The sequence below is a fragment of the Pipistrellus kuhlii genome, unplaced genomic scaffold, assembly GCF_014108245.1.
Source record: "Pipistrellus kuhlii isolate mPipKuh1 unplaced genomic scaffold, mPipKuh1.p scaffold_m20_p_9, whole genome shotgun sequence".
NCBI classification, from domain to species: Eukaryota; Metazoa; Chordata; class Mammalia; order Chiroptera; family Vespertilionidae; genus Pipistrellus; species Pipistrellus kuhlii.
The window spans coordinates 24,494,118-24,521,547 of NW_023425595.1; the positions used below are offsets into that span (position 1 = coordinate 24,494,118).

Genomic DNA, 27,430 nt, shown 5'->3' on the forward strand with positions numbered 1-27,430 from the left:
AAGGACCTTGGACACCATGCTAAGATATCTGACATTATTCTTTGGCAAAGGGGAGCACTAATAAATTCTCAGATCTCATAGCGACTGCAGCTGGGAATAGGTTATTTCACTGGCAAAAAAGTGAATTGCTTCTTTTTAACATTTATGTGAAACCCAGGCCTGCCAGAGGGCTGCCTCCTCTGCACTCCTCCGGCACTCTGAGTGACGCCCAATTCCCCTCACCCACTCCACTGTATCAACAGGGCAGAGGTCCCTAACCTGATAAGCCTTGAGACCAAATGTGCTTCAGAATTCAGAATATTTTTGGATTTCAGAAAGATAATAGCATGAAAATTCCATATATCTTGTGTTATCCACATTAGGGCCTGGGGCAGCATCAAACACATTAATATTTATACTAAAAGACTATAAATACTTTTTAAAGTGCTCACCCAAGGATATGTTTATTGATTTTTAGAAAGAGAGGAAGGGAGGGGTGGGGATGGAGAGAAAGAAGCATCAAATGGTTGCCTCCTATACATGCCCAGACCCTGATAGGGATCAAACCTGCAACCTAGGTATATGCTCTGACTGAGAATCAAACTCACAACCTTTTGGTGTATGGGATGATGCTCCAACCAACTGAGCCACCAGGCCAGGCCAAGACTATAGATAGTTTCAAGTCAGTTCAGGACAGGTTTGAGCCCTAAGTGACTTAAGAAAAATATTTTGGATTTTAGAGATTTTTGAATTTCAGAATTGCAGGCTGTGGACCTGATTTGTTTCGCTGTGTTTCACCCTTAGGCTGTGATGTCCTCAAAGACAGCCTCTGGGTGCTCATTACCTGCACAGAGAAGGCGCTCCACAAACGTTCCCAAGAGAATGAGCAGACAGGAACGGCGGAGAACAGTGTTCAAGGAGAGATTCAGGGGAAGAAGAGGCTGGTCAGGGGCTCTGGTAAAGGGCCTGGGGATACTTTAATGCTCTGATTAGGATTCTGAACTTCTTCTTGAAAGCTATGGAAGCTCTGGCTCACGTTGTTAGGTAAGTGGAGTGACTCAGCTGCATGTGAGGGTGGCAAGTCTGGTGCCAGTGGAGGAAGGTGCTCGGGTAAGCAATTAGGCGGTTCTTGCAATAGTGAGGCAAGAGGTGTCTGTGACTAAGACAGTGAATGCAAAGCAAGTGACAGACAGAAATGATAGCTCTGGCAACTAATGATGCTGGGGGAGCGGGAGAAGTCGGCGTTGAACCTGACCTAGTGGCACCGCTTGGAGATAGCTGAGTGCAGTATTAAGATTACAGACTCCGGAGCCCAGATGTTTCTGTTTAAACCCCAGCTCTGTCACTTAACCCTGTGACCTTGGGCAAGTTACTTAACCACTCTGCACCTCTGCTTCCTCTTCCCCGCCCAAATATATGTTTATTGATTTCAGAGAGGAAGGGAGAGGGAAATACAGAAACATCAATGATGCGAGAGACTCATCAATCAGCTGCCTCCTGTGCAGCCCACAACCTGGGCATGTGCCTTGACCAGGAATTGAACCTGGAATCGGACCGTGACCACTTGATTTGTAGGTTGATGATCAACCACTGAGCAGCACTGGCCAGGCCTCTGTTTCCTCTTTAGTATTCACTTCCTAGAGTCGCTGTGAAAATTAAATACGTATTTGTAATGCACCTAGAAGAGGACTTGGCTCCTGGCTATTACTGTTCCCTGTAATCAACCATTGCTTCATAAGGTTGAATTCCCCAAATGATTCACCTCGTGTTTTGTCTCCTCAGGAGTAGGATGGCACCTCAGACCCTCCCGTGAAGTGACAAGTGAGTGTCAGAAATCTAGTAATAAGAGTATGCAATAAAGGCAATAAGAGAGGATCACTTCAGGGGACAGAATCTATCCCGCTTTTTCTTTCAATGAGGTGTGCCTTTGCTGGAGTGCTTTTCAGCATCAGCATTGCCGCATGCCAGGGAAACTTTAAGTGCTGGATCATTTATCTGGAGGGAGAAGGCTATAAGGAGGGCTGCCTGGAAAGCTTGTAATTTAGAAACGTTCAAATCTTTGCATCCAAATGGAAATGGTGTCAGGTTTGTGCCAAAAGGAAAGCCGTAATTGCTCTGTGCTTCCCTTCGCAGCCCTCATGGGCAAAGCAACACAACCAAGCAGGCTTCAGAGCTGTCGTCTACAGACATTTAGCAGACTCTGCAGCTTAGCCTACCAGGCTGTCATCTCCCAGGAACATTACCCAAACACTGCAACACAAATGCTCCTTTTTTTTGCAAAAGAGGGCTCTGCGGCAAAGCTGGCATCTCCCCTTTTCATCTGTCCCGAACCTTGCTGCCAGACTTCAGTGTCCTTACTAACTTTTTAATGAGCCTTCCTCCCTGCAGGTCAGTTCTCTGTTTAAGAGCCACTGATGGCTCCCTTGGTCCTCTTGAGTCAAGTTCCATCTCTTCATCTCGACATTGGAGGACCTCCATGATTGAGCAATGGATTTTGGCCCCCAAAGACCTACTAATCTTGCTAACTTTGTCAAGTGTCTCCCAAGGCTGCCATTTTTCCTCTCACATCTAAGCGCTCACTTCAGTTTTCACTCTGTCCACCCCCTTCACCTAGAATAACCTCTTCCCTTCTATCCATTCATCCAAATTCTACTTCAGCCTTTAAGGTATAAACTAACCTTTCCAAGAAGCTCTGGTTGTCCCCATGGGTCCAATCCCCACTCATCTCCTTTCTGACTAATCATGCTTCATTTCTCCCCTGTTCTGTATTGGGCTTGCTGACTTTTGCATACATATCTTTATTTATTACAGTTGGACTAAAAGTGTCTTGGAAGACAGGATCAGTGCCCTGAGCACATGGTAGGTGCACCTGGAATACTGATTGCTTGGTTGGTTTCCCAACTATCCTCCACATGAAAAAAGACTGAGATTTTCTCAGCTAGATAAAGGGTCTTTCTCATCTTGTTTGCAGACACAATTTGAAACGTGTACTCTACGTTATAGTTAAAAGTGAAATATAATAGCATTCCAATTAAAATCAGGAATAATCATGACTACCACTATTTAATGTCCTAGGAGAGGTGATAGGTAAGAAACTAAGGCATGAAAAAGAAATAAAAGGTATACTGATTCATCATCTCCCCCAAAGAATGAAAGAACAAGTCACCAGAACTATCAAAAGAGTTTGGCAATGTCCAGATTCAAATTCAAGGTACAAGAATCAATAGGTTTCCTAAACACAAGCAATCATAGATTAGAAAGTATAACAGAATAAAAGAGCCCATTCTAAAATGTAACAAAACCATAAAACACCTATGAGGGAAAAAGCCTCATAAAAATGTACAATCTAAATGAAGAAAAATTACATTACTTTGCAGGACATAAAACACCTGAATAAATAAGGGATATTCATATTTCTGACTTGGAAAACATATTGTAGGGATGCTGACTTTTCTCACATTAGACTATTAATCCAATGAAACACCATTAAAAAATCATACTGTAAGTTTTATTGAACACAACAAGCTTATTCTATTATTTACCTGGAATGATGAATCTGCTTGAATGGCCATGAACATTTTGAACCATAGATTAATGAGCGATAACTTGCTATCAAAAAGTAAAATAAAATTATGGTACTAAAAGGTATGGGTTTCATGCAGGGATAAAGAGATCAGCAGAATAGAACAGACCTGTATAAAAAATTTATATTAGATAAAGTAGCATGTCAAGTAATCAGGGAAAAAACAAACTTTTTGATAAATGGATGTGGGACAACGAACTAGCCATTTTGAGAAAAACAGGTAGATTTTGACTTTCCATCTGTGCCAATGTCTTGGGCTTGCTGCTACAGATACTGTCCCCATTCTTTGGCACCCTGGTCTCTGCCAGAGAGGGGAATCAATATAAACTATACTAACATCGGTGAACTCCATCGTCCTGAGAATTGGAGCCAGGCCAAAGGGGGAGGACTGGCAGGAAATCAGAGGAAGGGAGTTGGGATCCTTGTAACCTCAGACCAGGTGCTTCCCTTCATTGAAGTCTCAGCTCCTGAGAGCTAATGGTCTTCTCGGCTCTGTCCTCTCTTTCCCCACCTTGGGCTTCTTCTGTTCTGGGCGGTGAGAGCTCCTCCCACTGTTTTTGTGATCACACCACTATAAATAGACCCTTTATTAAACTGACCCTAAGGTGCCTCAATTTGAGCTTGCCCTCTATTTCCTATTGAAACTTATTTATAGCATATCATTCACAAAATTAAAGTCAGGAATATTAAAGACCCAAATTTATTATAAAACTTATTAAAATATTAAAACTATGAGAATACATGTATAATCTTCGATGTAGGAAGGCTCTTTGAAAAATAGACACAAATCAAAATTCATAAGGGAAAGGATGGATACATGAGATTAAAATCAAAATTTTAATTTTCTGGATGAGTAGATACCCAAAAGCAATGTGTTTGTTTGTTTTTTTGTTTTGTTTTTTTAAAAAACATATTTGAAATTTATAACAAAGCATTTTTATCTGGAATATATAAATATTTTTATATAATTATATATAAAATACTTTAAAATAAATATCATTAGAAAAATAGGCAAGAATATGAACAGGCTCTTCACAGAAGAGGAAACAGAAATGAAATATATATGAAAAGATTCTTACTATTACTAATAATCAGGAAAATGCAAATTAATATTTTTTTTAAACTATCAGATGGGCAGAACTTTAAAGATTGATAATATCAAGAGTTGTTGAGTCAATAAGGAAGCAGGCTCTGTTGTTTATAGTCAGAGAAGATGTTTAAGTTGTCAAATTTTATAAAGGAAAATCTGGCAATGTCTATTAAAATTATAAATCTGTGTCTTTTATGATCCCATATCTTGGCATCTACACAGAGATAAAAACTTGCATATTTGGGCAGGCTCCACCCTGAAACCCCTTCCCATCTGTAACTGCGAAATGCGACAACAAAATAGATCACAAACGAAAGAAATGGAGGACAAAAAGCGTCTGGATATAGAGTTCAAATCTACGCTTATAAGATTTTTCAAGAATTTCCTAGAAAAGATGGATAAGGCCTATGAGGATATGAAAAGAGATCAACTAGAATTAATAAGGAGTCAACAAGAAATGATAAGGGATCAACAAGAAATAAAGAATACATTGTCTGAAATAAAAAATATTTTACAGAGTCCTAAAATCAGAAGGGAAGATCGAAAGAATCAAGTCAAAGATTTGGAACATAAAGAGCCAGAAGATACTCCTCCACAGAAGCTAGAAGGCAAGAGAATCCAGAAAATTGAAGATAATGTAAGAAACCTCTGGGACAACTTCAAGTGAACCAACATCAGAATTATGGGAGTCCCAGAAGATGAGAGAGAGCAAGATATCGGAAACATACTGAAAGAAATAGTGACAGAAAACTTCCTCCAACTGATGAAAGAATTAGACTTACAAGTCCAGGAAGCGCACAGAACTCCAAACAAAAGGAATCCAAGGAGGACCACACCAAGACACATCATTATTAAAATTCCAAGAGCAAAAGACAAAGAGAGAATATTAAAAGAAGCAAGAGCAAAGAAGGTAGTAACCTATAAAGGAGCACCTATACGATTATCAGCTGACTTCTCAACAGAAACCATGAAGGCCAGAAGGGAATGGCAAGAAATATTCAAGGTGATGAATAGCAAGAATCTACAGCCAAAAATAATCTACCCAGCAAAGCTATCACTCAGAATCGAACACCAGATAAAGAGCTTCACTAATAAAAAAAAGCTAAAGGAGTTCATCACCGCCAAACCAGAATTATATGAATTGCTGAAGGGAGTTCTTTCAGAAGAGAAAGTAAACAAAGATAAAAATTATGAACAACAAATACGTAATTATCAACAAGTGAATCTAAAAACCAAGGAAATTAAAAAAATCTGATGAACAATATTAACTGTTGAATATAATAAAATCAGAGGTATGGAAGGGGAGTGAACTGACGATTCTTGGGGAAAAGGGGAGAGGGGGGCGTGGGAAGAGACTGAACATAAACTGTGCACCTATGGATGAGGACAACGGGAAGAGGGGAAAGGGCAGAGGGTGGGGTGGGAACCTGGTGGAGGAGAGCAATGGTGGGGGGGGGGGGAAGGAACATTTGTAATAATATGAACAATAAAAACTTATTAAAAAATAAATTAAAAAAAAAACCCTTGCATATTTGTTCAAAGAAACATGTACAAAGGATGCTCATCATAATATTATTTGCAGTAGTAAAAAACTGGAAACAATCTAAATGTCCATCAACTATGGAATAACTAACACATTCCCACTATAGAAGGTTTGCAACAGTTTTTAAAAAGAGGTAGAGCCATATTTTCTGACCTGGATATCTTTCCAACACATTTTATTTAGTGAAAACCAATCCAACACATTTTATTTAGTGAAAACCAATTCAAAATCAGTACATCATGTAGACCATGAAACCATTCCTGTAAATTTAAATTTCCACAAAAAATGAAACTATGTTCTTTTATGCTACTTATCTGCATATAAGCGTAAGACAAATCTAAACAATAAACACCAAATTGATATCTTTGCTACCATTGGGTAGGAAGTGGTGAGATTCATTAGGGGCAATGCCAGGGAGATCAAATGCTCTGGTTTGTGGAAACAAGAGATCACAGAAAACCAGAGATCTAGGTGAGAGAGATTAAGGTTTTTAGAGTGGGAAAACTCATCACATAGATCTGATATTTTCTAACTTTCTTCTTCAGAGCCCTAGGCCCTGCAGAAGGATAGGGCCACCATGGGCAGGGGTGTGGGAGCGAGAAAGCCAAACTGAGACCGTGTTCAGGCTGAGAGATTGGACATACTAATGGACAATGGGCAGACCTTTTATGACAATTACAATGGAAATCTGACTCCAGATGCTGAAACCTTTGCAGCAACTGGCCTGGGAAGCCAAACCACAACCTCTGAAGCTATCAGCCCAGAACATTTAGGACTTGGTTAATGACTGCCAACTTTGCTAACCCTGCTGCCTCCCTCCACCAATTGCCTCCTCTATTTTTAAGTCATGACCAACCAAAGAAAGCCAAATGCCCTCTTCAAACCAATTGCAAAAGAGGCTTCACTTCTAATTATCCCACTTCTAGCTATCTATTCCCCTTCCAGCTTCTGACCAGAACATACCTGCAATCTTCCCTCTTTTTACTCTAAAGCTTTTCAGTCCTCTGCTGCCTTTGAGTCTCTGCCAAATACTAGTGATAATGGTGGCTGACTCCCTTGAAATACAGAATGCTCCAAATAAACAGATTCTGCATGTTTTCATTTCAGTGGTCTTTTATTTCCGCAAGGTCTTCTCCCACATTTCTGCTAGATACTAGATATATATTGTATATTAAGTTTATACAAAAATTTTCATTTTAAAGGTTATAGTTGCTATTTTTAAAAACAAATCTCCAATGTAAATTCACACCAAGAGCTAAAGTTCTACTGCTATTTTTTTTTCCTTCAAATCACAAGTGTAGTTAATGCCAAGAGCCAAACTTCTCAAGGAATCTGAGAAAGGATGCTCAGCTTGCATTAAACTAAAAAACAACAACAAATGATACCGAGACAGGGCAGCAAAAGAGAGGGCTGAGTCTGGACAGGGGACAGAGGTTTCCAGAGATCTCTGTGGGGGTTTTTTCCCCATAAGTCAGGCCCAGCTAAGTCTGGAAACTACAGGGACTGGAGTGAGTAGGTGAAAGGCTTCCTTATCAGCCTCTCCTGGGGGCTGGCCTGGAGTTAACTACAATTGTAATTCTGTTGAAATGTCCACAAGCCAGAGATGCAGACAAATAAACCAAATACATGAATAAGGCCTTGGGTGGTTTAAAGAAGAGGAAGATGGTTAAGAAGGTCCCAGCCCCTATCTCTCTGGGAAAGACATCTCAGATATTGGAATTGGAGCCTTTCTCATCTAACCATGACTATTGTGTATCTGAATCCCTAAAATTCTCACCATCACTCTATACATTCTGTAAATCTATTTACAGGAAGTCATTCCCAGTTTCCAAAACTGGTGAATGTCAGTAGGTGTCTCAGTAGAAAAGGAGCTTTGTGTTAAGTAAGTTTGGGGGATGCTGGATGAAACCAAGTTAAACAGATTTCGTTTTAGCAGGATTTCGTAAAACCTTCAATAGGATAACATATGCTGTGAGTCTGCAAGAAGAAAATACAACATACAGCATTTTTCAAACTTGTTTAACCACAGAAGTTGATTTCTTGCCCACCTATTTTACATCTCCCTGAACACCATTCCAAGGCATACAATTTTAGAGACACTGTTTTGAGATAATGCTACCTTTCAGGGGGAAAACTATTAGCTGGTTAACACTTTTTAATATTTACTGTAACTTACCAGAAGGAAAACCAGGAGGTCCCCTAGGAAGTGGCACAAGAGGGCAATTTTGATAACTGAAGGCTAATCGATGTTACAGTGGGGTCTCAGGTCAGCCTGGCACAGATTAAGGTTACTAAATATTAAATTCCAGATGGAGAATGTCAAAGATTATCTCCACCAGGTTGGTAATTTTTCTTGACCAGCCATAGTAGCATTATCTCTAGGAAGGTAGAGAGTAGCCAGGAGAATCACTGTATTAGGTGATAATCAAGACTTCAGCAAATGATTCTCCTACAGCACTTTACTGATGATGGCCTACAGTCCCATTTTTGAGTGGAGAAAACTGAAGGCAGAGAAATGATGCAACTTGCCCGATGGCCCAGTAAAGCCACTTTTCTTTCTGCAACCATACCATGAAGTCTTTGGTGGACCACAGGGGGAGGGGAGTGAAATGTGACGAGAATTCCATGCTCACTTACTTTAGAATGACACAGCCCGTTCCTGCTGGCGGTGCTACCCAGAACACCTGGATCCGTGTTCTCCTCCGTGGGGTGCTTTCCGTGACCGCGACAGGGCAGTTACTCATAAACTGTGTTTCTTCTTCATCTATGATCTATGGAAAGCCAGCAGAAAATAAACACATTAAAATGTGCTTCGATCTGAGAAGGCTCTTATGTTTCTGAGTTGACACTTCCTTAATTTTATTTTTAAACCTGTCATTTTGTGTTAGCAGCTCTCGAGCCCCAGACACCAGAGTAGTGCCTGGCGTAGAGTCCCAGTCACTGCTTGTTGAATTAATGAGAGGGCAAGGATTTGGCATACTCTCCAGGACCAGGATCTTGGGTCAGCACTTTGAGGATCAGGCCACTAGAGGATGATCTTGTTCATTTCACTAAGGTAAGCTGTGTCCTGCTTCAGGGAAGGAAGAGGAGGATGGGGAAGAGAAAATCCAAAGCAAACATTCTCTAGAGGGCCAGTTGTAACACAACTACAATTTTATAACTTGAAATTAAAGTGTCATAAGAAAACAGCCCTTTGAGAAATATCACAAATTACATAAAGTTCCCCAGCTTCACAGCACTGTTTTCCTGTGAAGTCTTTATTTTGTTGTTGTTTTTTAAAATTGATTTTAGAGAGAAAGGAAGGGGGAAGGGAGAGAGAGAGAGAATCTGGTGTGAGAGAGAAACATCGATCCTCTGCCTCCTGTAGGAGCCCTGACCAAGGATCAAACCCACAAATTTTTAGTGTACAGAAGGACACGCCAACCAACTGAGCCACCAGGCCAGAGCTCTCTACCTTCTTAACTTGTACATTAGACTAGTATTGTCCCACGTTAACCATCAAGGTTTCCAATGGCACTGCAAAAACAAGCTGGTAGCCATTCCCATTCCCCAAGGCTGCTTTCAGCGTTTCTCCCGCTTGCTTCTGGGTCTGCTGCCAGTATTTGCCTATTCATTTTAGTAGAACCATCGACTATGATCTTTTGGGGAATCATCTAAATCCAATTGGTCTTAAGTGCCAACTCCAGTAGGCTGGTATGTCATGAGGAGTGTTAACAACATTAATGGACAACATTTATTGAGCATTGAGTATGTGCCAAGCACTAAACTAAGTGCTTACCTGAATTACTCATTTAATCTTCAAATATAACCGAATAAAATTATTAAACCCATATTGTACTTGTTTTACTTTTTTTTTTTTAATCATCTTTTTAGCACAACAGAAGAAAAAAAAAGGCACTCAAACTCTTTAATTCATCATATATTTTCTTCACTGGACAAAGCCAAGGCAGTTGTTTCTGTATTCTTTACCCTGCTCCCATTTCCCTTCTCTATTTAACACTTACTCCTAAATATTTAATATATGAGAGAGAGAGAGAGAGTGAGAAAGAGAGAGAGAGAGAGAGAGAGAGAGAGAGAGAGAGAGAGAGAGTTACTTACTTGAAGTTACAAAGAATTATTTTATATTTTAAGGGTTTTTTTTTTTCCTCTTAAACTTATGCTTCTGTGTTACAATATTTGAATGTAATTCATTGATTCTGTTGCTTAGTATGCCATTACATGCATAGACCACATTTTATCAACCCACTCTCCCAGGGAGGAGCATTTATCTGACTTCCAGCTTTTTACTGCCATAAACATTGCTGCAATGGGTCCTCATGCTGCTCTACTTGTGAACGCACATGAGAGTGTCTCAGCAATATAAACCATGTGGTGGGATTGCTGGGCTGTTGGGTTGTGGATATAATATTAATTTTACTAGGTACTGCCAGATGGTTCTGCAGGATGACTATGCCTACCTTTCTCCTACTTAGCAATGCATTTGTGTTCCCGTTTCCCTACATCCTTACCAGTATGTGATTGTTGGACTTTCTAATAATTTCCAATTTAATAGATGTGAATTAGTATCTTGTTTTAATTTAAGACTAGCACATTTGAGCATCTCCACAATTTCATCAGGTGTCTCCTGTGGCCTGTCTACTTAAAATCGCTGTCAGTGGATTTTCCTATCTTTTTTATTTATTTTTTGCTGATTTGTAGGACTTTCTAGATACAAATCTTTTATCATTTACAAATATCTTTCTGTCACTCAGAGGTTCATCTTATCTTTAAATTCTTCATTTAACAGAACTCAGTTAATTTTAATCTACCCAAATTCATCAATTTCAATTTCTCTCCCAGAGTTTGTATTTTTTTAAATTTTTGTCTAAAAATTGAGATCCCAAAGATTTCCTCCAATATTTTCTCTCATTAAGTTTATAATTTTACCTTTCACATTTAAGTCTTTAATCTATTTGGAATTTGTTTATTTTTTAATATGATGGAGTAGGGATCCAACTTCATTTCTCTATACTATGAGCTACTTTTAAAAAATTAAATAAACTTTTTGAACAGCAGTTTTACGTTTACTGCAAATTTGAGCAGAAATTACAAGAGTTTCTGGATACTTTCCATGCCCACACATGCACAACTTCCTCCATTTTCAACATGTAGCACCAGAGTGGTTCATTTGTTACATTAGATCAATGCTTCTCAACCTTTTTAATGCTGTGACCCGTTAATACAGTTCCTCATGTTGTGGTGACCCCCAACCATAAAATTATTTTCGTTGCTACTTCATAATGTAATTTTGCTACTGTTATGAATCATAATGTAAATATCTGTTTTCCGATGGTCTTAGGTGACCCTGCTAGAGGTTCTCTCGACTCAAAGATTGAGAACCGCTGCTGTAGAGGTAGCAAATTTACAGTTATGAAGTAGCAATGAAAACAATTTTATGGTTGGGGGTCACCACAACATGAAGAACTGTATTAAAGGGTCATGGCATTTAAGGGTTGAGAACCACTGTATTAGATGAGCCTACATTGACACATCATTACCATTCAAAGTCCATCATTTATATTAGGGTTCACTCTTGGTGTTGCACATTCTAATGGTTTTGAAAAATGTATAATGACATATATCTACTAATGGCATTGTACATTGTAGTATTGTACTGAATAGTTTCATTTCCTCTGTGCCCTACCTATTCACCCCCCCAACCTTCCAAAAAAAAAAAAAACTTGGCAACCATCAATCTTTTAATATAATCACTTATTAATTCCAGAAGTTTCTTTATCTTTTTTTTTTTCAGATTTCCCTACATATTATCATGTCACTGATGAACAAAGACTTTTATTTCTTCCTTCTTAATCTATATACCTTTTCTTTCCTTCTCTTGTTTTAGTGGGTTACCTAGGACTTCCAGTATCGTGTTGAAAAGTGGTGATGAGAGGGGATCTTAACAGGAAAGTTTCAAGTATTTTACCAGTAAATATGAGATTAGCTATAGGTTGTTTTTTGTAGATGTTGTTTATCAAGTTGAGGACTTTCCTCTCTATTCCTAGTTTGCTGAGTTTTTAATATGAATGTATATTGGATTTTGTCAAATGCTTTTTATCTATTAATATGATTATGTAATTTTTCCTCTTTATCCTGATCATGTGATAGATTACATTTATTGGTTTTTAAATGTTGAAACAACTTTGCATACTGGGATAAATCCCACTTGGTTGGGTGTACAATTCTTCCTATATATTGTTGGATTCAATTAGCTAATATTTTCTTGAGAATTTTTGCATCTATTTTCATGAGAGATATGGATCTTAGTTTTCTTGCAATATCTTTTAGTTTTAGTATTAGTGTGATGCTGGCTTCATAAAATGAGTTATGAAGTAGAGAATATGTATAATTTCTTCCTTAAATGTTTGATGTAATTCACTAGTGAACTTATCTGGGTCTGGTGCTGTTTTGTAAGATTATTAACTATTGATTTAATTTCTTTATTAAAAATAGGCCTATTTAGATTGTTTATTTCTTCTTCTGTGAATTTTGGCAGATTGTGTCTTTCAAGGAATTAGACAATTTCATTTAGGTTATCAAATGTGTGGGCATAGAGTTATTCATAATATCCCTTTTTTTATTTAAAATATTTGTGTCCTTATCCCGTTATTACCCTCCCACCCCCCCCACCCCCACTCATGCCCTCACCCCCTTGTTGTCTGTGTTCATTGGTTAGACTTATATGCATGTATACAAGTCCTTTGGTTGATCTCTCCCTCTTACCCCCATCCTCCCCTACCTTCCCTCTAAGGTTTGATGGTCTGATCAATGTTTCTCTGTCTCTGGATCTGTTTTTGTTCATCAGTTTATATTGTTCATCATATTCCATAAATGAGTGAGATCATGTTATAGTTCTTTGTCATTTTTTTAATGGACATAGAATTTGTAGTAATGTCCCTTCTTTCATTTTTGTTATTAGTAATATGTGTTGTCTCTCTTTTTTTTCTTAGTTAGCCTGACAAGAGGTTTATGGGTTTTATTTATCCTTTCAAAGAGCCAGCTTTTGGTTTTGTTGATTTTCTCTATTTACATCCTAGCCTCAATTTCATTGACTTCCACTCCAATTTTTATTATTTATTTTCTTCTGCTTACAAATTACAAATGTAATTTGATTTTCTTTTTCTTGTTTCCGAAGGTAGAAGTTTAGATTATGATTTTTAGACATTTATTCTATCCTGATATATACATTCAATGGTATAAATTTTCCTCTAAGAATTGCTTTTGCTGCATCCAATGAATTTTGATAAGGTGTATTTTAATTTTCATTTAGTTTTAAAATTTAGTTTGAAGTTTAATAGATTTTAAAATTTAGCTTGAAGTTTCTTCTTTGACCTGTGTGTTAGTTAGAAGAATGTTGCTTAATCTCCAAGTATTTGAAGATTTCTGTTATTAATTTCTAGTTTAATATCAGGGTGGTCTGAGAGCAGTCATTGTAGGCTTCCCATTCTTTTAAACTTAAGGTGTGTTTTATGGACCAGAGTGTGGTCTATGTTGGCGAATGTTCCATATGAGCTTTAGAAGAATGTGTAATCTACTATTGTTGGATGAAGTAGTCTATAGATGTCAATTATACCCAGTTGATGTATGGTAGAGTTCAAGTACGGTATGTTCCTATGGATATTCTGCCAGCTGGATCTGTCCACTTCTGATAGGGTGTTGAAGTCTCCAACTATAATAGTGGATTCATTTATTTCTCCTTGCATTTCTACCAGTTTGCAACTCACATATTTTGATACTGGTTGTTAGGCACATACATATTAAGGACTGTTATGTCTTCTTCAAGTATTGACTCTCCCCTTATCATTATGTAATTCTCTTTTTATTCTTAGTATCATTTATTTATTTATTTATTATTTTTTAATCCTCACCCAAGGATATTTTCCCCATTGATTTCTAGAGAGAGTGGGAGGGAGGAGCGGAAGAAAGAAAGAGAGAAACATTGATGTGAACAAGACATATAGATTGGTTGCCTCCCACATGAGCACCTGCTGGGGCTGGAGAACCTGCAACTGAGGTACATGTCTGACTGGGAATCGAACCCATGACCTTTCAGTCCTCAGACAAACACTCATCATTGATCCAAACTGGCCAGGGTACATGTCTTTATAGTTAAAATGAGTTTCTTGTAAACAACACACAGTTGGGTTTTGTTTTTTTATTCACTCTGAAAAATCTGTCTTTTAATTAGTATATTTAGACCATTGACATTTGAGGTAATTATTGATAATAGTTGGCTTAATATTTGCCATATTTGTTATTATTTTCTATTTGTTGCCCTAGTTCTTTGTTCCTATTTTTGTTTCCCACACATTACCTGCCTTCTGTGGTTTTAATTGAGCATTTTGTATTTTTCTCTCTTTTCCAAGCATATTGATCATACTTTTTCTTTTGCCTTTTTTAGTGGTTGTCCTAGAATTTGCCTTATAGCATAAATTTACAACCAACCCAAGTTACTTTCAAATGATGGTATAATGCTTCACAGATAATGCAAACCCCTTATAATATAAAATATTCTTAATTTCTCCATCTTGTTCATTGCATTGTTGTCATTTATTTCACTTATACATAAGTATGCATAAGTATATTTATAGCTATAAGTATATGAAACTGAATACACTTTTGTTTTGAAAAAACTGTTACTGTTCGATCAATTAAGAATAAGAAAAAAAATAAAACTTGTCATTTTACCTCACTTATTCCTTCTTTGATGTTCTTCCTCTCTTTGTAGAGATCCGAGTTTCTGACCTATATTATTTTCCTTCTCACTAAAGAACTTTTTAAACATTTCTTACAAGACAGGTCTACTGGTGGCAGATTCCCTCTATTTTTCTTTGACTGAGAAAGTATTTCTTCTTCACTTTTAAAGAATAATTTTGCAGGATTCAGAATTCTAAAGTAGTGGTTCTTTTTTTCTCAACACTTTAAATATTCCACTCAAATCTTTTTTTGTTTGCATAGTTTCTGAAGAAAAGTTTGGTATAATTCTTATCTTTGTTCCTTTATAGATAAGGTGTCTTATTCCCCCTCTGGCTTCTTTTAGGATTTTTTTCTTATCTCTGATTTTCTGTAGAATAAAAGTGATAGGTCTAGATGTAGTGTTTGTGACACTTCTCTTTCTTGATGTTTCTGAGCTTCTTGGATCTTTGGTTTGATGTCTGATATTAAGCTGTGGAAATTCTCAGTTGTTATTGTTTCAAATACTTCTTCTATCCTATTCTCTCTTTCTTTGCCTGGTATTCATATCATGTGTACGTTATACCTTTTGTAGCTGTCCAACAATTCTTGGGTAGTCTGATTTGTGCTTGTTTGTTTGTTTGTTTGTTTGTTTTTCAATCTTTGTTCTCTTTGCTTTACAGTTTTTGAGGTTTCTGTTGCTATATCCTCAAGCCCAGAGATTCTTCAGCTGTGTCCAGTCTGCTAATAAGCCCATCAAAGGCATTCTTCATTTCTGTTCCAAGGTTTTTTTATCTCTAGCATTTCTTTTTGTTGTTATCTTTTTCCCCTTAAGGTTTCCATCTCTGTGCTTACATCACCCATCTGTTCTTACATGCAGTCTACTTTATCCATTAGCGCCCTTGGTATATGAATCATGGCTGTTTTAAATTCCTACTCAGATAACTCCAACACCCTGCTACGTCTGGTACTGATACTTTCTCTAACTATTCAAACTGTATTTTTTGCCTTGGGTAGACCTTTTAGTTGTTTGTTGAAAGCTGGACATGATGTACTCGGTAAAGGAACTGAGATAAATAGACCTTTAGTATTGTGGTGGTGAGGTGTGTGTGAGGGGTGAGGGAAGACGTCTATGGTCCTATTTGTAGGTCTCAGTCTTTTGGTGACTCGAACTCCTGCACTGTGAACATCACAGGTACTTCTCTCTCCCCCTACTCCTTGGAGGAGACAGGATGGCTGGAGGGCTGGGATTGTGTGTATCCTCCCCTGCCCCTCCCGTAGGTTAGTCCCTGATAAAACAGTCCTTATACATAAGCACGCATAAGCATATCTATAGCTATACATATATGAAACAGAATACATTGTTGTTGTTTTGAACAAACTGCTGTCTGTTGGATCAGTTAAGGGCAGGCCTTGTTGAGAACAGAATGCTCTGGCATATTAAAAATGATTCATTTTCTCCTCTTCCTGCCAGAAGTGCAAGGGAATTTTTCTCTGATATTCACAGATGTGATGGAGCTCCTGGAGGTAAAACTCACAAAAGTTTTGTTCTCCCCGAATTCACCAGCTGGTGCCCCTGGAGATTTTAGCTCTCGGAATTGTCCACGCTGAGCCTTTAGCAATCTATCAATTACAGTTTAGGTTCCTGCCCTGGTCTGTGGAGGTTCTGGTCTGATAAGTTGTGATTGTCTGTCCCTTCCTATCTGTCTCTAACTGTGATAGGTGCTAAAGAGTTGATTTTTCCAGTCTGTTTGGCTTATATAGAATGATGACAGGATTTATTGTCAAACAAGGATGGAAAAGGCTGTTATTAAAGATTGTTCTGGGACACCAAGATGGCGGCATAGGGTAGACACCCAAATCCAGCCTACTACAACAAATTTGAATTTAGAACTGAAAAACAGGGGAGGCATTGCCCTGAAGTGCCAGACGGCTAGCTGAGAGGAGGCTCTGCCATCTGGGAAGGATAGAGAAGGCATACTGAACCTCAGGAACTGTGAAGGTATGGAGAACTGTGCGCGCGAAAAGGCGCTGGCTTACTCCCAGCTCGTGGAGAGGAAGGGCAGGACCAAGATTGCTGCTGGCTTACTCCTGGCGCACAGAGAGGGCGCGCCAAGCTGAGTTCGCTACTGGCTTACTCCCGGTGCGCGGAGAGGGCGGACAGCTAACGCGCAACTGGCTTTCTTGTTCAAGAGGAAAACAGAATCAGCCTATTGCTCTGATAGACGGCCCCAGACAGGGAGAGGCCAGACTGTCAGGCAGTGGGCAGAGATCTCTCAGAGGTGTGTGAAGCCAGAGGCCATTACTGCAGGACTTGGGGAGGAGCCCAATGGAAAACAGTATGTCTGCACCAACCCAAGATTCCGCCCCATCTCTGGCTGAGCACAGAAGCTCCCCCAGAGGCAGGCTTTCTCTAAGGAGGGACTGGCAGGAACCCAAAGCTTGTCTGTGCCTTTACCAAAGAGGTGCTCGCGCCTACAACCAATCTTCCGAAACTCTCCGAGAACAGGTCTTTTCTAAGGCGAGACTGACAGGGAACCAAAGATTGTCTGTGCCACCCCGAGACCCCACCCTATCCAAGCAGAGTACAGAAGCCCTCCTAGCTGAGACTCTGCTGATTCTCACAGACAATTGGCTTGGAGATCAACGCTTCCCAGTGATACCAACAATAAGCAAGTCTTAACAAGACTGCACACACAGCCCACAAAGGGCTACACCAAGACTGTCCACTGCAGGTAACTGGGAAGGCTGTGCTACTGGGCTCTACCAGAACACCTAGAACACAAAGCTATTCCATCAAATCAGGGAAACAACTAAAATGCAGACAAGAGGAAGGAGACAAAGGAAGGAGATGAAGGAAAAGAAAAGATTGGACATTGAGTTCAAAACTACAGTTATAAGGTTATTCAACAATATCCTAAAAAAAAGGCTGATAAAATAAATGAGACCTATGAGGATATGAAAAGGGAGCAACTAGAAATAATAAGTGATCAATAAGAAATGAAGAAAACATTGTCTGAAATAAAAAAATATTATACAAAGTCCTAAAAACAGACTGGAAGATCGCAAGAATCAAGACAAAGATTTAGAACACAAAGAGCCAGAGGACACTCCTCTGCAGAAGGGAGAAAATAAGAGAATCCAGAAAGTTGAAGATAGTGTAAGAAACCTCTGGGACAATTTCAAGCGAACCAACATCAGAATTATGGAGATTCCAGAAGAAGAGAGAGAGCAAGATACCGAAAGAATACTGGAAGAAATAGTGACGGAAAACTTCCCCCACCTGGGGAAAGAAATAGACTTACAAGTCCAGGAAGCCCACAGAACCCCAAACAAAAGGAATCCAAGGAGGACCAGTCCAAGACACATCATAATTAAAATTCCAAGAGCAAAAGACAAAGAGAGAATATTAAAAGCAGCAAGAGAAAAGCAGGTAGTTACCTATAAAGGAACACCCATATGATTGTCAGCTGATTTCTCAACAGAAACCATGCAGGCCAGACAGGAATGGCAAGAAATATTCAAGGTGATGAATAGCAAGAACCTATAGCCAAAAGTAATCTACCCAGCAAAGCTATCACTCAGAATCAAAGGAGAATAAAAGAGCTTCACAAATAAAAAAAAGCTAAAAGAGTTCATCACTGCCAAACCAGAATTATATGAATTGCTGAAGGAGGTTATTTAGGAAGAGGAAGAAGATAAAGATAAAAATTATGATCAACAAATATGTAACTATCAACAAGTGAATCTAAAAACCAAGGGAATTTAAAAAATCTGATGAACAATATTAACTGGTGAATATAATAGAATCAGAGGTATGGAAGGGGAGTGAACTGACGATTCTCGGGGAAAAGGGGAGTGGGGGTGTGGGAAGAGACTGAACGAAAACTGTGCACCTATGGATGAGGACAATGGGGGATGGGGAAAGGGCAGAGGGTAGGGTGGTAACCTGGTGGAGGGGAGCAATGGAGGGGGGGAAGAGGATCACATTTGTAATAATCTGAACAATAAAGATTTATTTAAATAAATAAATAAATAAATAAATAAATAAATAAAGATTGCTCTGGGACAACAGGCAAAACTGAGACTTTCCCAGGCAAATGGAACATATGTCCAATGTAATTGTGTATCAGGTTCCTAAACACCCATGTTGTTTTGGGGAGTGTAATGTTTTTTAATATCTGGAAAACAAGGCCCTCTTCCTTGGTCTTCTTTATCAACATTGTGTTATCTGTTTGCGGCTCTTTATTTTTAGAAACTCCCTTATCTCTCATTTTATCTTCTGACAAAATCCTAATCCTATATGACCTTCTCACACTTATGCAGTACAGGGCTGCTGTGCAAAGCCTGTGATAAGGTCAATTATTTCCTATATTAATTGACTCCTAGCCTCAAGTAGGCCCTTACTTTCCAACTCTTGACAATGATGATTTCAAATCTTCCCAAACCTCTTATTGTATTACTTTGCCTCTTACTTTACAGGAAACAAACAAATAAAGCCAGAGGTTGTCAGTTATAAAGTCCCTCATTTTCCCATCTGCATCCACTCTAACCTTCTTCATTCCTATTATAACAGAAGGGCCATTTTTTTTTTTTTTTTTTAACATCTCTGCTTTGGTCCCATCCTTTCTTCTTACTCTAACAATTACTTTTTTTATCCCCTCCAGATTCAACTTTTGCCCCAACTAAATCATTCCCATTAGTCTTTTAAACACATTTGAACCTCTCCACTTAAAAATTGACACTCAGTTAACCCTCATCCCCTTCTGATTATGGTGTTATCTCTCTACTCTCTATCATAATGAAATTACTTGAAGGAGTTGGCTATATTTACTGTCTTCATGTCACCTCCCACTCATTTTCAATCCAATGCCAAGGTTTGCAGATACATCACACTATCCAAACAGCTCTAGCTTAAGGTGACCCTTGGCTTTTAAAAATATATATAATTTTTTCATTGATTTCAGAGAGAGGAAGTCAGAGGGAGAGAGAGATAAAAACATCAATGATGAGAAAGGATCACTGTTCAGCTGCCTCCTACATGCTCCCTACTGGGGAACAAGCCCAGGCATGTGCCACAACCAGGAATTGAACCACGACTTCCCGGTCCATACATAGATTGACACTCAACCACTGAGCCACACTGGCCAGGAACTGACACCTGGCTTTTGCAATGCTTAACCCATTGGGTACTATGTAATCCTTGTTCTTGAAACACTCCTCTCCCTTGGTTTCTATGCCATGGCTCCCTGCTGCTCTTCTCCCCACTTTAACTTTCTTGTTCACTCTTTTTCCACTTTCTTTGTCTGCTCATCCTACTCCATTGGCTTTTAAATTGGAAATTTCTCAAGTCTCAGTCCTGAACCCTCTCTTGTTCTGACTTTATTCTTTAAAAAAAAAAAAATAAAAAAAAAATATATATATATATATATATATATATATATATATATATATATAATTTTTAAAAAATATATACTTTACTGATTTTTTACAGAGAGGAAGGGAGAGGGATAGAAAGCTAGAAACATCGATGAGAGAGGAACATTGATCAGTTGCCCCCTGCACACCCTCAACTGGGGATGTGCCCGCAACCAAGGTACATGCCCTTAACCAGAATCGAACCTGGGACCCTTGAGTCTGCAGGCCGATGCTCTATCCACTGAGCCAAACCAGTTTTGGCAATATATATTTTTATTGATTTCAGAGAGGAAGGGAGAGGGAGAGAAAGATAGAAACACCAATGCTGAAAGAGAATCATTGATTGGCTGTCTCCTGCTCACCCCCTACTGGGGACTGAGCTTGCAACCTGGGCATGTGCCTTTGACTGGAATTGAACCTGGGACCCTTCAATCCTGAGGCTGATGCTCTCTCCACTGAGCCAAACCAGCCAGGGCCTGATTTTATTCTTCCTCTGTAGGTGATCTCATTCGGCTCATGCTTTAATTACTCTGTGTAGATAGTTCACAAATTTATATTTCTAGTCTTGGCTGCTTCTCTGAACTCCAGCCATGTATCTCCAACCTTCTATATTCTACTTGCATTTCCTCTTGGATCAAAACACCCAAATCCACCTTGTCAACAACTAACTTAATGATCTTCCCTCTAACCTGGTCCTAATCCAACTGTACGAGTCAGAAATGTTGGACATCATCCTTGGCTCATTCTTTTATATCCAAATGCTTCCATTTTACCTTCCAAATAGCTCTTGAATTTCTACTACCATCCCTACTATAACCCTAGATGAAGCTACATCATTTTAAATCTCAAATAATATAAAAATTATCCTAACTAGTCTCTCCACATCTTCTCTTGCTTTTCTTAAGTTTGTTCTCTACACTGCAAGCCAATGCAATCTTTTAAAAAGACAAATATAAGTAGAATATCTCCCTTTTTAAAATGATTCCACAGGTTTTTATTGTTTCCAAAATCAAGACCAAATCCTTACCAGAGCCGAGTCCCTGCCTTTCTGCCTCTGTAGACTCATTGTGTCATCTCCCTCCTTGTTTTCTGCTTTTGGCTATGCTGGTCTTGCTTTCTTCTGAAGCTTAGTCAGTTCCATTCCCTTCTTTCCTTCCTTCCTTCCCCTCCCTGCTTTCCTTTTTCTCTTCATTCCTTTCCTCCACCTCACTTTTCATTGAAAAGCCTTACCTGTCTCCTTTCACTGTGGCAATTCCTCTTCCTTATATGTTCTCATATACACATACCTCTCCATTTAGACTTGATATCACACTTCTCATTGTACATGTATTTGTTTAATTCCTTGATTAACATCTACTTCTCTAATCATTTGTAAGCTACACGAGAATAGGAACTGACTCTTGGGTGTGTTTTCCCCTACTGTTTCTTCAGCACTAACATAGTGCCTGGCACATAATAGGTGTGCACTGAATGACTAGGTGTACTGCCTCTTCCCTTTGGTTGCAAAATTCCTGGCTCTGTGCCTTGGTTGCACTATCTACCCAGTTCCCTTCATTAGACAACTCCCTGGACTTCCTTCTGACTTTAGACTTTGTTTTCCTAAATGGTTATTAATAAATGGCTAGCATTTCTTTTAGCAGTATCTATTAGTCAAAGACTTTACATATATTATTTTCATTCCCCTCAAACCTTACTAAGTCTATCCTTGAAGAAACTACTGTGATGCAGATGGGTTCAATAACCTGTCCAAGTCCCATAGTGGTAGAGCCAGGCATTAAAGTCGGCCCTCCATGGCTCTAATGCCTGTGCTCTTTTCCCTACACCACAGTCCCTCCTAATAGTGTCATCTCCCTTATGTTAGGTAAGAATTTTCTCTCTAGCCAGGCTTAGTCCCATAGAACCACACACACTGGCCCAGCCCACAACAACAAAACACCCCGCTCCAACACACACATAGGTAAATGTAAAGAGTAGTACTTTCGCTTCATACTTTCTTAAAGAGTACCGTATTTTTCGGACCATAAGACGCACATTTTCCCCCCAGAAGTGGGGGGAAAAAGTCCCTGCGTCTTATGGTCCAAATATAGCCTACACATATACTTTAAAAAAAAAGATTTTTTACTTGCCCGGCTCTGTGTGGTCTCTGTGTGCTTGCCCGGCTCTAAAATGGTTCTAAATGCTGCTGTTTACTTTACAGGGTTGATTACATGTGTTCATGACTGTGATGTTGGGTTTTAATGCACATAAAATATTTTAGGACACTATTTGTTTCAGAATCTTTTTTTCTTCATTTCCCTTCTCTAAAAACTGGTGCGTCTTATGGTCCGGAGTGTCTTATGGTCCGAAAAATACAGTAATTAGATTCTCTTCCGCAGCTTTGTTAGGGTGAGGGTGGATTTCCAAACAATGGGATTTTCTTGGACTTGTACAGTGGCCTCCGATGAAGATTCCCTTTTACATAAAGGTTGTCATAGAGAACTCTCTCAGGGATCACTAATCCTAAATCTATTATTATTGTTATTACTATTATTATTATTATTATTGGTGTAAGTATTACATAGGTCCTCCTTCCCCCTTCCCCCCCTCCCACATTAACTTATTCCAGCCCTCAGTCTTTAAAATCTTTGGGAGGGTTCTGGTTGAGTACATTGGGAAAACTAAAGGAAATTAGTATTTAATCAACACCTACTATGTGCCAGGTATTTAACAAGGTCACATCATTGAATTCCTGATGGGAATAATTATTACCATTTAATAGGTAAGAGAATGAAGTTGAAGTGATCTGCCCTGAATTCTGACCCCAGGTAATCTGAAGCCAAAGCAAGTGCTCTTTCCAGCTGCCTCCGGCAAAAATTCCAGTGGGCGATAAGACTAAGGCCCTTGGCCCAGAACTGAAACCAGGAAGAATGTTTTCCAAACCATTAAAGCCTAGTCAGGTAAATACTGGTACAGTTGTTTACCCACTACCTCAGTTGCCAGATGGTGATTAAGTATTGAGCAGAAGGGGTTGTTTTCTCCAATTCAGAGAATGCTTCCAAAGTTGTTTGTTTAACAGAAAATATCAGCTTCTTTCCATAAACTCTGGTTCTATCAGAACCTGTTCTTGTGCCTTTCACCAACCCTCAAATGACTCTACATGTTAGCCACCAACTAAATGAAGTTCCTTTAAAAAGCTTTTACCAATCATTTCATTTATATATTTTTATTTTTAGAATAGACTTCAGAGAGAGGAAGGGAGAGAGAGATATAGAAACATCAATGATATTGAGTCCACAACCTGAGCATCTGCCCTGATGGGTAATTGAATTCAAGTTCATAGGCCAACACACAACCACTGGCCCTTTACCAATCATTTCAGTCTGTGGTTTATTTTCTGAGGACTTGAGACCAGAAAATTAAAAAATATTACAATTTTTAATAGCTGCATTATGGGTGATTTTTATTTCATTTTTATGCTTATTGTCTTTTCTAAATTTTTTACAATAATGACTAATTACTTTAAATGAGAAAGTTTCTAATTTTTTTTAAAGGACTTCATCACAGCAGTCCATGGGTAACATTTCTATGTATTACTGTAAGCTAAAATAGGCCTTCTCAGGTTAAGTTTAAGTTTAAAGTCGCTTGGGAGAAATTTGCTGGTGAAGCCAGCTGCTTGACTCCCTGTAAACATGAGTTTAAGGACCTGTAACTAACTGGTCCCCAACAGACCAAGTGAGATAGCAAGGTATGCCAGGTAAGACCCAGGTTTAGACAGGTGGACAAGGTTTTATTTCCAGAATTCTTGACAACCTACAGTTAAAGCAACTAGTGAGGCATCTGGTCATAAATAACCTTTTCAAATATTAGAGACGTTCTAAACTACCTCATTGGTATGACTTCAAAGACTTCCAAAACTTTTCATTGATCACAATCTTAGTCATGAATCACACACAAACTATGTAAAAGCTGCGTCATGACCTACCTTTACCTTGGTATTTTACTCTTCCCTCTTCCTATTTATGGCCTCACTTTCTTTAGACCTGAATACACAATACTTCTTTCCTAATCTAATCTCTGTTCCCCTTTTCAACTCTGATCTGGATTGCCTCTCCTGATAAGTTGTCTCAACCTTTCTGGTCCAACAGACGTAAGCCTCAGAAGATGAGCCCAAACAGCATTAAAATGCCAGATGAAGTTCCAAGCATTCCAAAAAAATGTGTGGACTGTGAGAGTCAGACATCAAAGAGAATACTATCCACAAATCCATGTAGGTGGCCTGTTGGACGTATGTCTTCAGGAAAGAGAGCCTGACATAGAAATCTGGGTTAGTGGTCAGGGTCAGGGCTCCAGTTCCCACGTGAGAAGTGAGGATAAGTCATATAATGGTAGCAGGAACTTGGAACAGCAGCCACAACAGAAAACCAATTGGCCCCATGAGCTTGGGCTTGCAGCAGGGTTGGCAGGAGAGGGTAGGTCGGCAGCTTGGACCGTGGGAGAAGAAAGGATGTCTGCTAAGGGGATGTGTGATGTGAGTGACAAAACAACTCAGGAGCCCAGGGGACAGTGCAGGGCACCACAACTAAGGATACCTAGGAGTGGGGCCACAGTTTTGCCATGCAAAATATGCCTTCTGGGATATTGAATTTTTAAAATATATTTTATTTATTTATTTATTTATTTATTATTATTATTTTTTTTTTACAGAGAGGAAGAGAGAGGGATAGAGAGTTAGAAACATCGATGTGAGAGAATCATTGATCAGCTGCCTCTTGCACACCCCCTACTGGTAATGTGCCCACAACCAAGGCACATGCCCTTGACCAGAATCGAACCTGGGGCCTTTCAGTCTGCAGGGCGACACTCTATCTACTGAGCCAAACCGGTTTCAGTGGGATATTGATTTTTTTAAAAAATTGTTTAAGTAACAAAAGAATCAGGAAAAACCTTTGACCTTCCCTCTGACTGCCTGCTCCAGAAAAGGAGGCATCACCGTAGATAGCTATGGTTTATTTTAATCTAGTGCATGAATGACAGAGGGGGACCTAGCAAGATTCATTTGTTCAAAGTCCTCTTTGAGGCCCAAGGCTAAAGATGGCCCAGCAAACGTTCATTCCCCAAACATTTGCTTTTCTATCTCCATGTGAATTGCCTTCTTGACCCTTGAAGTTTCAAACCACCCTTCCCCCATCCCCCTTTCTCCTTAGCTCCAGAATGGCATCTGAACCTCAACTGCACAATGCCTCTTTGGGTCTCATATTCATATGGCACCCCCAAATGTACATCTGTAATGACTTTGGATATTTTCTCCTGTTAATATATCTCATGCTAATTTTATTATTAGCCCAACCAGAAAGTTATTTTTCATGTCCTCATACCTATCAGGAATAGTGATGTGATAACTTTCAACTGGGGTCAGTGGCCACTTAAGTCCTTATTGATCTCAGTAGTAGGTGGGCTGAGTCAGAGTGTATGGGATGTTGATAGGGACTGGGGTGGAAAATGGGGGAAGATATGTCCTACAGCATCATCTCGTACATATTTCTTCTCTAAGGTTTGTGAGTAGTGGTAGAGTAGAAAGTGCATGATTGTTTGAGTCAGGTAGGTTTGGATTAAATCTTGGCTGATATTTTCCAGTTTTATGACTTTGGCCAAGTCACCTGAACTGTCTGAGTTTGTTTTCCCATCAGCAAAATGAAGATAATAATAACCTTTATTGTTCTGTCAACAAAAGAAATATATGAGATTGTATTTACAAAGCATATAATGGGTCCTCAGTATATTATAGCTAGAAGAAAATGGTCCCCCAACACGTTAGTCTAATTGCATTAACACAGGAGAAAGACACCCTAAAGAGAAGAAGCAGGAATACTGTTTCATTGGAGGAAAATTAGAAAACAGTGAAGCAAAAACTATGAAACAAACATTGCCCATAATTATACTATCCCCAAATTAGTTATTAACATTTTGATGTATATTTTTTCAGAACAGGCATATACCACCAGTACATACACATATCTGCAATTCTAAAGTATAAGATTGTACTATATTGTCTTAGAATCTGCTTTGCATTCAATAGCACATCATGAATATTTTTCTTTTCTACTCAATATCTCAATAAAATATTTTATGGCTGTGTAATAGCCACAGTATGGATTACCTACATTTTACCTAACAAACCCTCAGTATGTGGGAGATTTTGTTATTTATAATTTTGAGCTATTATAATCATCCTTTATGGCTACATTTCATATCTTTAATTTTTATGGGAGTAAAGTTAATTCAGGTTATTATTGCTAGATTTGTCCAGAAAGGGATTTTGAACAACTTCAATAAAATCTGAGAGAAAACCCAAAGAAAACAATCCCAGCAATTAAACTACCTCTTTCTGGTTTCCCATGTGTATTTTCTCAGTCTGGAAATCATGGGAGGAAAGACAGCTGCTTTGTCTTTTATGAAAGAGCTTTCAATATCGATTTTTAAAAATTAGATAAAGATTTTCTTCTTTATTGCTCTAAAGAGTAAGTGCATTACAGAAAACTTTACAAAGACAGAAAGTTAAAGGGGAAGAAATCTTTCACTGTTTCAATCATTTTGGTTTGTGTGTTTCCTTCTAGCCTTTTCTCTACTTATACTTTGAAATTTGTGAACAGTTGTGTTCATAACTTTATCTTGTTTTTCATACTTGGAGCCTCCCGGGTTTTTCCAGGTTTTTCTAATCATATCAGAAACATCCTTTGAATGTCTGCATTGGCTGCATTTTCCAGTTTAGCTTTTGACAGTGGTCCCTCTTGTAGGCTGTGAAGATTTAGGCCCCAAACTTGTCCTCTTTCCCACAAAGTCCTACAAAGACTCTCGCCTCCCAACCTCATATCCCCTCACCAAAGTTTCTAGCATCCCTTGCTGCACCAGCATCCCTTCCAACAGATTATTTTCATCTTTGTTACCCCTTCTGCTTTATATTCTCTCTCCCAGGTGTGCACCCCCCAAGTCCCTGAGAGGCTGCAGAGGTGGCCATGAGCTTTGTAGACAGCCCCTCTGACATCTCGCCCTGGGCACATGGCCTCTGATCCACAGAGGTCGAGTCCTAAGAGCTAATGGATTGTGTCATTCCTCAACAGCAGAGAAA

At 38.9% G+C, this 27,430-nt stretch overlaps 1 protein-coding gene across 1 annotated transcript in view; it reads right to left on the bottom strand.

Annotated features, from left to right (window-relative positions):
* The window catches only part of SPON1 (spondin 1), a 251,181-nt gene that overhangs the window by 172,238 nt on the left and 51,513 nt on the right, over positions 1 to 27,430 (bottom strand). The window contains exon 3 of the mRNA XM_036427060.2: positions 8,833 to 8,966. Within this exon, the coding sequence (XP_036282953.1) occupies positions 8,833 to 8,966 (134 nt within the window). The remainder of the gene's footprint in view (positions 1 to 8,832; positions 8,967 to 27,430) is intronic.